The following is a 12,193-nucleotide window of genomic DNA, read 5'->3' as shown; positions in this document are numbered from 1 at the left end:
AAGTCAATTTTGCTCACTGTGTTTGCGCTGGCACTTGTACTCCCGAATTATTTGTATTCTTGTTGGTTGTTCCAGCTTTGATTCACTTGGAAATCCTTTTGCTCTTTTTCTTGCTAGCTGGGACCTAACCCCAGCTAGCAAGAAAAAGAGCAAAATCTATCATCGGGTTCTCCTTGGGCCTCTTGTGGCCCTGGTTGTTCCTCGTCTTTGGGGTAGAGACGGCAAGCTGATTTTCAACCCAATCCAGCTCTTCATCAGACATGTTGGTGGTCATCAGACTATTGGGAAATTTCCAGATTTCTGAAGAATAGTTATCACAGTTCAATAGCTCCTAGAAAATGGAGTAGAATGCATGATCTCACATGCAAATCCAATCAAAAGCTCCTGAGAATCGGATGCAGTGCGTACGGGCTATCTTTGTGAATAGAGGGTGACGTAGCAAAAATTTTTCTTGGAGGTTGGTTCAACTTCCAAAAGATGTTTTGACGTCATAGAATGGTGAAAACAGCTAGCAAAGATCTGGGTTTATTCCAGAGTTGCCATATCCACTTACTAGCTGAAATTAGAGAAATTTGTCAAGATTTTAACAGTTGGATCCATTGCTGTGTAGTTGGAAAAGTCCTCAAGTATATGCAGAGAGTTGCACCTTCACCTTGTTAAATATATGCAATGAAAGGTGCATGTCAAATGGTAGCAGAGACAGTTGCAATTATTTCAATGGTTGGAATGAGTTCAGTATCCAAAGTTACTCAGAAAGGGATTCCCATGCACAGTATGGGTTGCAAGATATAGTTTCAGTGATCCAGAAATGTTCGTGTATCACACTATTCAATTTCTTGTCAATGGCGGCATGGCCTGACCACTGACAAAAAGACATTGAATCAAATAACGTCCAGATCTTGCAGAAAAAAAAATACTGAAAAAAAAAAATCAGAAAAGTTTGTCACCAGTGGAATCTGCTGCAGTGTTTCTTCAATTTGAGCACAACTTTGCAGGTAAGGAAGGCGAGTTAAGACATAATAAAATGATTTTTCTGGAGTGGAAGGTATCATGACCGATCAGGAAAGTGGCCATATTGGTGATTTTCCTACAGAAAGAACAGACAGGATAGGGGCAGGGGAGGGGTTATGCTCTTAGTTAAGAAGCACATAAAATTTAAGGCAGTGCATCTAGTTGATATGGATGGCCATGAAATGTTGAGTCAGTTTTGTGTGATATAAGAACTGGTAAAGCAAAAATGAGAGTAGAGGTGTAGGAGTACAATGAACAACTGTAAAGAGAAAAAATTTTTAATTTTTTTTTATGAAATCCCCAAACACGAAAGGTATCAAAACATATAGTACTTAGTACCGTGCATGGATTGAGGGAGAAGTATGGAGGGAGGGGGATGCCGGAAACTTTGCTCTAGAGATTAAACATGGGTTTCACCACTTCAAGCCTCTAATAAGCAAAGTGAGTGGGCCATTAAATCAGGACGTATTATAATGGAAGATTTTAACTTCATAGATAATGACTGGAACTTTTGAGTTGGTCACTCGCACACTAGCAAGATTTGTGGATCTACTGGCTGATTGTTTTCTACAGAAGCATGTTTGAGAGGCAACCTGAGGGAGTAATACTTTGATCTGATTATCAGCAGTGATTAAGAATCTACAGAGAAAGGAACCAATTGGTGGCAGTGATCACAGAGTACTGATGTGGGATTTCCTTAAAAATTTAACTCCAATCGGGGTAAAGGGAAGGTGAGCACAGTGGTCTCAGACAATCATGTAAAAGGTGAGCACAGTGGTCTCAGACAATTTTTAAATTCTATACAGTGGGACAAACTGATAATGTTACTAACAGCAAATTCTAAATGGGAAGCATTCAAGGAATTAATCTTGGAAGCTACTAGGTTTTTCATACAAACTAAGAAATACTGTTCAAGGTATAAGCCTAAATGGATATCAGATGAATAATGAGACTTGTGGCAGAGAAGAAAAATGTATGAGATGCATATAAATTATCAGGAGACACAGACGCCTATGGCAGATATAAGCTACTCTGTAATCAAGTTACAAAGGAGATTAGGCATGCAAAGGCAGATGAGAAATCTTTGGCAAAGGATGCAAAGAAAAACAGCAAAGACATTTACTTATGTAAACTCTAGAAGGAAGGGGATGGATCAGAGTGGTTCACTGGTTATCAATGTTGATGATCCTGCTCAGGTAGCTGACAAACTGAATGAGTAATTTGTATTCTGGATGCCAGAATTTTATCAAATGTTACAGGGAGCTAAATGATTTTGTAATAATTGAGAGCAGAGTGGAGGAGAAATTGAATTGAAACATAAGAAAGGCACCTGGGGGTGGATGGGATCTATCCAGTTATATTAAAGGAAGCAGCAGAGGAAGTAAAAAAACCTTTAGCCATAATTATGAGAACATCCTTGGATTTGGGGTAAGTCCACACGAACTAGAGATGTGCAAATGTGTCCCCAGTTCACAAAGGGGATCAAAGGGTGACATGAGTAATTACAGACCTGTTAGTTTAACTTCTGCTCCAGGGAAAATAATGGAGCCATTGGTTAAGGAAGCAATCCTTATCCTGCATCTTGTCGAGATGCAGGATCATCTAGACAAGGCTGCAATTATACTTCAGAGACAGCATGGGTGTGTTAAGGGGAAATCTTGTTTGGCCAATTTGATTGGTTATTATGATGTGGTCACAAAGGAAATAAATGAAAAAAAAAAATTATTTCGATATCATATACTTGGATTTTAGGAAAGCTTTTGATACTGTTTCACATAAAAGACTGCTGTACAAATTAGAGCAGTGTGGCATTAAGGGTAAGTTGCTGCTATGGATAAAAGGATAGTTGAGTGCAAGAAGACAGTGAGTGGTTATCAGTGGACACTGCTCTTCATTGACCATGTTATTTTTGGAGCCCCCCAGGGTTCAGTGTTGGACCCACTGTTGTTTTCTGTATTTATCAACGATATTGATGAAGGCATATCAGGCTTAATGTCCAAGTTGGAAGATGATGATACAAAGGTTGGCAGGGTGGTTAATGACAGTGAACTACTGCAACAGGATCTAGAAAAATTAGGCAGACGGCCTCAGAAATGGTAATTGAAGTTTAACATTACAAATGCAAAGTACTGCATATGGGTAGCACTAACCCCAGACTAACCTACCAATTGTGTGGTACTACATTCGGGGTAGTGGAGAATAAAACAGACCTGGAAGTAATTGTGCAGTCAGATATGAAGTTCTTTGAGCAGCTCATAGGGTTTTGTCAATGATATACAGGAATTTTTCTAGTATGGATAAGAAGGTCATTATCCCATTGTATAAGGCAATGGCCACATCTTGAGTACTGCATACAGGTCTGGAGGCCTCACTTTAGGAAGGATGTAGAGCTGCTGGAATGCATGCAGAGAATGGAAATGAGATTGGTGAGTGGAAAAAAGGGTGCTCTTACCAAGAAAGGGCTACAGTTCTGCAAAGTGCAGTATCTGGAGATTAGGCACCTGTGAGGTAATCTGATTGAGGTGTTCAAGACTTTGACTGGTCGAGCAAGCTAATGCTGATGGAATTCTTCCTCTTGCTCAAATGCATATGAGGGGGCACAAAATCAAAATGAGGAAGGACGGTTGCAGAACAGATATATAGAAGTTTGGCTTTAGCCAGTAGGTGGTTGAATGCCGGAACAAACTGTGATCTGTATTTTTGGAAGTTGATAGCTTAATAAATTCAATGAAGAAGTAGACCAACTATTGGAGGAAGTGGATAGGTGAATTGGGAAGTGTTTTTTTTTTTTTTTTTTTTGGTTGATGCTGTGTAACCAGCTTTCTTACATCATTTGTCACTACTAATATTAAATCCCTGTGACCAAATTTTAATGTGCCCTCTTTTCTCACTCTAAACTGCTTAGGTAAAAAAACAACAATTTGGCTTTAGGCCATCTATGTATTATATAAATTATTAAAGTCCTTATCCTTTTTTATTTTCTACTGGGATTACTGGCAATCTTCTGTTTTTTCTGTGCTCTTATTTTGGTGTTGTCTTTCTTGATGGTATATAAAGCTACTTAAATATGGCTAATACATATGGTGGAGAGGAATTTCCTCCATATAAGGCATTCCTTGGGAAATAATAGGTTAAGAGAACTTCATAGCAAATTGAGGCTACTTAATGTGTAGAGCTAACAACATGCTGAAATACTTATTGTGCATTATTAACTTCTAGTACAAAAACTTCTAACAAAAGGAATTAAAAGATTAAATTTAGAATACTCACAAAATAATGAAACTTTGTCTAGTCTTCCTACTTTTTCATCAAATACTAAAACCAGACAAAGCTATCCAATAGGGGAAATATCACACTTACAGATTTGCCAATGCAGGAAGCCATTACTCTTCTATGAAAAGAAAATGGATACCTATTTAATGAAAACAGCAAGATAACCAAGACAGCTAATTAAGGACATACTGAAATTATGGTGAAAACTTGAATAATTAGTTAACAGACTGTTAACAGAAAATAAGAAACTTAAATCATCTCCTCCCACTCCCGCTTCTTGCTCATACAACTCTGTGGTTAAGGACTTGCCTATCCCATCTACTATGCAATTAGCTTCAGGGATATCTGCATCTACTGCTGCTTTCCTTCTGGGTTACTATTTACTCTACAGAAATCTCCAATATTAAGAAACCAGAAGAACTTAATCATCTGATTCTTCTGACTTTACTGTAGTCAAGGTTAAAGAAAAGGTTGTAAATATACTTAAAAAAGAGTTAAGTTAAAATAAAAGGTCTGAGATGATCAAAAATAAGGGCATCATCTTGGAGACCAACTCTAAAGATGATATAAATTTCATCACTTCAGCTAAGTCATAGATGCAGGAATAATGGAAAAAAACTCCTAAAGGATTAAATCCAACAATTTTATTAATTGATGTGGAAAATGAGACTAGTAAAGACTGAGATTCTAGATAATTTTTATTTTAAAAATTTAAGACTTCAAATTCTAAAGTGATGATATAAGCAAGGAGATCACATTTCATTTTCAAACCAAATTTAAGTCAAGAAACTCATCTAACTGAGTATTAAGCCTTTCAGAATATATGAATATATTCTGTAATTACATCATTAGACAGAGTATTTTGGGGTATTCTTTACACAAAATTAAGTCTTTTATGGTGGTGGTAACGAAGTGTTTTTGCTGTTTGACATTTGGATACATTAAAATCATGTAAACAAGAGGTACCAACTTGTGGCTATACAACTCGCTACATTTACTGAATGTCCAAAAAGAAATGATCCACCTTCTTGCAAATTGCAAGAGATAAAAAAAAAAGATACTTGCCATATGATCTGAAATGTAAACTGTGCTGAACTCTGGAAATCATATGAACATGCACAATTCCCACCTAGATCTATTCTTCCAGATCTGTATGTACTAATATCTAAATTAAACATCATACAACTTAACACATTTGCTGCTGGAATGCAAACTTGTCAAAACAAACCACAATTTTTGTGCTTTGATGCAACTTTGTGTCCATTCATTTGCAATCAATAAATGTGTGCTGTAAAAGTAATAATGAACAACTGTTTGATAGAGGACACTTAGATAGTACACATGGGCTTTTGCATTATGGTTGAGATTTTGCTTAGCATCAATTACACTGTCTAGAGAGTGCTATAAAAGCTGTATACTTGGTTCACAGTTTCATATTTTTTTGTGTATACTGAAGTTATTTTATATAGTTCAGTATTTTTCACAAGGAAAAAAAGGTAATTTTTGAAGAAACTATGAAAACTACTATTACGCTACTAAGGGTTTGATATGATATTCCTTTCATAACACTCACTGGAAAGATTCTGATGAATCTACAGTAAATGATCTTCCTTCCAATGACACATGGGCTTTTAATTATTTTAATCCTGAAGCTTTAGCTTTATATGTACAACAAATAATATAGAAAGCATATCATATCAAAATCAACAAATAAAAAGAAAATTTCGTCTAGGTGGTCAAATGAACTGATAGCTCTTAGGCAAAAAGTTTGTGCAAAAGGCACATAGTAATGATAACTATTCTTTCTAAGAATTTTCAAGATTGCATCAGGAATACAAAAACTCATGAAACAATATACATCAAACTATATGTAACAATACATTTAAATTACTCAAGCAATTCTAAGACTTTTTTTTTTTTTTTTTTTATAAAATCAGTCACAATTAGATTTTTCACAGTTACAATCAACTAAGTTGATTCGTTCAATTGGAAACAGTTAATCAAGATCATAGATAGGATTTTTCCTCAATATGATGTCAGTTGTGACTCCTCTTCATCCTGTAATTAGAAAATATGATGATTTTATTTCTTCTAATCCATTTTCAACCTTTACTGAACTGAACTGAATGAAAGTACTGATCTTTGTTGTTGCAGCCATGAAAAAAGACAAATGGCCTGGTCTAGACCTTGAACTTCAATGCAACTTCATTAAGTGTTTCACTCTTTATGACCTTTTCTTTTTCAATAAGTGTTTTTAGCATTAGCATTAGTAGAGGCATTTGATGCAAGAAAGCAAGCTTATGCAGCATCAGCCAAAAAAAAAAAAAAACCCCACTTCCACTTCACCCCTCTGTTCGTTCAAAATACCTGTCCAGCTGAGCCTTAAACTTATTTAGGCTATCAACCTCCACCACAAGGGATGGCAGTCTGTTCCACCAACCAACCACCCGCTGGCTAAAGGCAAATTTCCGCACGTCAATCCTACATCTGTCTTTCCTCAATTTGAATTTATGCCCTCTCAGGTGATTTTTCTGAGCTAGAGGAAGAATCCCATCAGCATTGAGCATGCTTAAACCATTCAAGGCTTTATACACCTCTATCAGATCACCTCGCTGGTGCCTAGTCTCCAGACACTGTAATTTGCAAAACTTAAGCCTTTCTTCGTAAGAGCACCCCTTTGTTCCATTCACTAATCTTGTTGCCCTTCTCTGTACTCGTTCCAGCAGCTCTACATCCTTCTTGAAATGAGGCCTCCAGACCTGTATACAGTACTCTAGGTGTGGCCTGACCATTGCCTTATACAATGGAATAATCACCTCCTTATCCCTGCTGGAAAAATTCCTGTATATCATTGACAATACTCCATGAGCTACTCTTGCAGCCCGTCTGCACTGCTCAGAGAACTTCATATCTGCCTGCACAATCACCCCCAAGTCGCTTTCATTCTCTACCACTGTCAGTGTAGTACCACAGAGTTGATACGTTGCTCTGGGGTTGCTTTTTCCCATGTGTAGTACTTTACATTTGTCAATGTTAAACTTCATTTGCCACCTCTCAGCCCATCTGCTCAACCTTTCCAGATCCTGTTGCAGCAGCATAGTGTCAGTAGTGTCCTTGACAACCCTGCCAACCTTTGTATCATCTGCAAACTTGGACATTAAGCTTGATATACCATCATCAATATCATTTATAAATACAGAAAACAATAATGGACCCAACACTGAGCCCTGAGGGACTCCACTAATAACATTAGTCCACGATGAGCAGTGTCCATTGATTACCATTGTTTTGACAAAGGTATTTTTCTAATTCAGTGGAAACTGCCCTATAAAAAATTATTCTAAGCCAAGTAAACCAAATCATGATCCTAAGTCATACAGAGTTAGAGACATTCTTGAATGCTTGATGGTTTATAAAATCAATCCTCTTTTGGCAGAAACAAATTTAACTTCAGAATTACAGTTTGGATTTAAGGCTGGTAGAAGGTGTGAAGGGACCTTATTTGAAACGAGAAGGATCATTGATGAATTGATATTCAAATACATCTTGTTTCTATTCGTTGACTTTGAGGTTGCCTTTGACAGTTCATGGTTGGGGAAGTGTCATTAGTTGTCTTAGACTTACCAATCTACTTTACCTTCATTTTAAAAGCTATTTTTCAGGCTGTTCAGTTCCTGTAGAGGAATCAACATGTCACAAGATCTGTCTTTTGAAGATGTCCTCAGGGTTCAATTTTCAGATCACTGGTTTGGAACCTTGTTCTAGATGACTGGCTCTCTTTCTTGCTCTCTCTCTCTCTCTTCATGAGATCTATCCAACTCCCAGATGTCAGAAGACCTTTCCACTGTTGTCCATGGTAACTCCAGAGCAGCTCTTGAGACTAAAGGCAATATCATCTTATCTAAGCTTTTAGACCACCCTCAATAAATTAACTGTATCCACCACAAAAAAAAAAAAAAAAAAAAAACCCTAGTCATAAAATTTCAGGGAAAGTCTTTGACCCTGGTATCCAAGCACAAATATCTAGGGGTCTATTTAAACAGTCATCTCAATTTCATGCAACACATAAAAATCTTTCTTCAAAAGTTAAGAAATTAGTGGCTTTGTTATTTTGTTTGTCTAAGCACAACTAGGGATTGAGAAATAATGATCTATGGCTTCTGTATGATACTGCAATCATTCATCTTGTTTAGCAAGCCAGCCTTAACTCTTCAGTCCAAGTTAAATATAGTGCAGAGATCTTTTTTACTGGCTGTGCACTGCACTTGCTGGGCAGTCTTTACTTCAACACTATAAGCAATAATAGGGGTACACTTCCTTCACCTTATCTTTAAAAGCTTTTGCTATTCTATTAGAAAGGGAATTCCATTAACTTATTTGGACATCGCTATTGACCCCACTGAAAAGGCTAAGCAAATCAAGGAAAAATGGGAAGAACTCCATGACTGCTGGCAACTAGATGGTCCACTAATTCAAAAGGAACTATTACAAGACATTTTATACCAACATCAACACAAGACATTGTAATAAATGTAATGTTACTATGTGCACAGCTAACCAAAAGTGGTTTGTCTCCCATCATCTTCATCATATATTTCTAACCAGACACAGATCTCTCATTGTGAAGTTCTACAGTTTCAATCTTACTAATACTGATGCTTACACCCGTGGAGGGAGAAAATTGGCAGCACAATATTGTATATTCTTGTTCATTGTACCAGGACCTTGCCTCAACGTCTCAAGCATAATTCAATTAAAATTCTGGTAATGAGCACTCTCATTCTGCTAGCCAATCTTTTCAGCTTTTTAAATCTTTACAAGAAGATTTTTCATAGATGAAGACAAATTTGTCAGCATCACTGCCTCTAATTTGACTACATCTTAGCTTCTTTCTTTGACAGACGAAGATATTCAGTACTTCTATTCCAGTTCAACTGTATCCTGGCCTATGTATTAACATCAGAATGTTATCTATTATCCAAAAATGTTTCTGACTGTCCTCGCTGCTAACATTAACTGGTACAGGATTTTACTGTCATTAGACTGTTGTCTTGGTGGGTTGTATCCTTTCTATTCATATTTTATTGCTTTTGTCCCATTTTCTGCTTTTCTATATTTCTTATATTTTTGATTAACCTAGAGTGAGTAATAATTGTGTGTGTGAGAGGTGAATGGCTGACCTTTTGAGGAGGGATTTATTTTATATATAATATGTATATATTTTTTATTGGCACAAAAGAGATAGGTCTTTTTTTCTCTCTTCTCATGGGTGCTGAATCTTATTGTCCTATCTAGTTGTTAGAACAGTATATTAATTGTGGCTGCCTGCTTGTGCAATGGAAGGGTATAGGAAGTAGCATTCCTGGTATTTGCTGCTTCCTGGTAGCAAAATGGCCAGAAACAACATACACTGAACAAGCAGAGCACTACAATCACTTCTGGTCTTTTTGCAGAGTGCCTTAGCAGAGCTGAATTAACATTCCAGTGGCAGTCTATATAAGATACAATACACAGAACTCGTGGGAATGGTATGAAGATTCTGTTTTATTTTAATTAGTATTATTAATTTATTTCTTTACTTTTGGCTGATGCAGATAAAGTTCATTTCTTTGCATCATTTGGCCCTCTTTACAAAACAGAGCATTTGGCATCACTGTCTTATCATTTCTTCCCTTCTTAGCAGTCTTATTTCCAGCCATAACTATATTTCTAACTAGGATTAATGATTTATCCAGATACGTCTGGTCTGTGAAATAATATTCTACAACATAGGAAGTCTTACTAATAAAGTGCCAGTAAAAAAATTAGTTGCAATAAGAATAATATGTATAATAAGTTATAAGTATTGTAGCATTAATAGTGGCAAATGATGCAAGGAAGCAAACTTATACATTAGCTAAAAAGAATTCCTACTCACCTCTTCTCTTCATCCCCTTTACTGATTTGTCTAATTCTTTTTAAAATTTGTTCAAATTATGCACCTCCACAACACATATGAAAGTTTGTTATAACAACTGACCACTCTCTAGCTGAAAGCAGATTTTAGCGCATTTATACTGCATCCACCCATTTTCAATTTAAGGTTATGTCCTCTTATGCGAGTCCAAGAAAGAGTAAGGACGCTCGTGGTATTTAGTTTACTCAATCCATTTAGTCTTAAACACTTCAATCAGTCCTCCTTGCACCTGCAAGGAGGACTGATTGAATTGCCGTAATTTGCAGACTGAAGGTTTTAATTGTAAATAGTTAGCTAAAGACAAAATAAGCTAATCTATACCATTACAGCTCTTAAAACTAATTCTTAATTTTAACTTGCAGTGCTAGTTAACCCAGCAGCAGGCAAATTAGACATGACATGTATAGAGTTTGTGTATGATAATTATAATATGTACAGAAAAGACAGACATGACAGAAGAGGAGAAGGAGAATGATATTTTTAGTTCAGAGCATACAGACTCCAAAGAAATATAACCAGTAGACAAGTTGCCAGTGTAATACTGAGTCAGTCTGGTATTGAATGTCAGTAAACACAAATGTCTTATCATGTGGGATTTTTACTTTCCAAATTTCAATTGGAAAGTAAAAGATTCTCTATCTTACTGCTAGAGTTGAATACACCTCTGGCTTTCCCCTCGCTAAATAACTCCTCATGTGTGAATGTCGATGCAAAATATTCATTTAGTTTGTTAGCTATCTGAGCAGGATCATCAACAGTTGACCCATCGATATCAAGTGGGCCAATCTGATTCATCCCCTTCCTTCTAGAGTTCACATAAGTAAAGAACTCTTTGCTGTTTTTCTTTGCATCCCTTGCCAAAGATTTCTTGTAATCTGCCTTTGCCTGCCTAACCTCCTTTGTAACTTGGTTACAGATCAACTTGTATCTATCATAGGCTTCTGTGTCATGTGTTAATTTGTATGTATCCCATGCATGTTTCTTCTCTGCCATATGCCTAATTCTATAGATCTTGTTGCAGTAACCTGCCCTGCTTACTGTCTTTAACTACCCTGCCAACGTTTGTATCATCTGCAGACTTATACATTAAGCATTAGTCATACACCTTTATCAATATCATTAATAAATATAAAAACCAACAATGGACCGAGCACTGAATCCTGGGAACTCCAATAATAACATTAGTCCACGAAGAGCAGTGCCCATTGATAACCACTCTGTCTTCTCCCACTCAATCATCCCTTTATCCATAGCAGTAACTTGCCCCTAATGCCCCATTTCTCCAGTTTGTACAGTCTTTTATGTGCAACAGTATTAAAGGCTTTCCTGAAATCCAATTATATGATATGAAAATTATTTTTTTGCATTCAGTTCCTTGGTCACTGTATCAATTTGATTTTTTAGTTATCTCGGATATCAGGCAAAACCATCTTGTCAAGAATAATCTAATGTTTTATATACTTTGATGCATTTAGTTCTGTAACCTGATTAGTGCTTTTATTTTTACCATAGTCTTGAAGATTATTGATGTTAAAATTTGCAGATTGTATTTTACAATTTTATTATGTATGTAGCTTTATGCTTAATAGCAATTTCTTATACATCTGTTATTTTTTTATAAGAATATAATTAGGTAGTCATTTTTCCTTACCTCTGTTCTTGCATCTGAACTATAACATAACACTGTTAAACTACAAGCAACATTGATAACAAGTCCACAGCACGTTAAAAGACATGGAGCTATTTGTAATGGAATAAACTGAGCAAGCCAAATCCAGAACCTAAAATAAAGAAAATAATGTAATAATGTTAAAAGTAGTGCCTGTTCATTTACAATATCTAAAATAATCAAAAATATGATTATCTAAAATTTTTATGTGAAGGGTAAAAATATGCAGGATTGAAAATCTAGTCAATTTATGTTACACTATATTGAGATTGAAAGCAATTATT

The 12,193-nt window shown here is 36.1% G+C and overlaps 1 protein-coding gene across 2 annotated transcripts in view; it reads right to left on the bottom strand.

Annotated features, from left to right (window-relative positions):
* Positions 1-12,193, bottom strand: part of LOC150077428 (choline/ethanolaminephosphotransferase 1-like) — a 188,617-nt gene that overhangs the window by 112,063 nt on the left and 64,361 nt on the right. For both annotated transcript variants that reach the window (XM_090386011.1, XM_090386010.1), the window contains exon 3: positions 11,892-12,021. In XM_090386011.1, the coding sequence (XP_090242137.1) occupies positions 11,892-12,021 (130 nt within the window). The remainder of the gene's footprint in view (positions 1-11,891; positions 12,022-12,193) is intronic.

Source organism: Mastigoproctus giganteus, chromosome 12 (genome assembly GCF_048544385.1).
Source record: "Mastigoproctus giganteus isolate SK-2022 chromosome 12, ASM4854438v1, whole genome shotgun sequence".
NCBI classification, from domain to species: Eukaryota; Metazoa; Arthropoda; class Arachnida; order Uropygi; family Thelyphonidae; genus Mastigoproctus; species Mastigoproctus giganteus.
The sequence above is the reverse complement of the archived record's forward strand: the minus strand, read 5'-3'. Positions and strand labels throughout refer to the sequence as shown.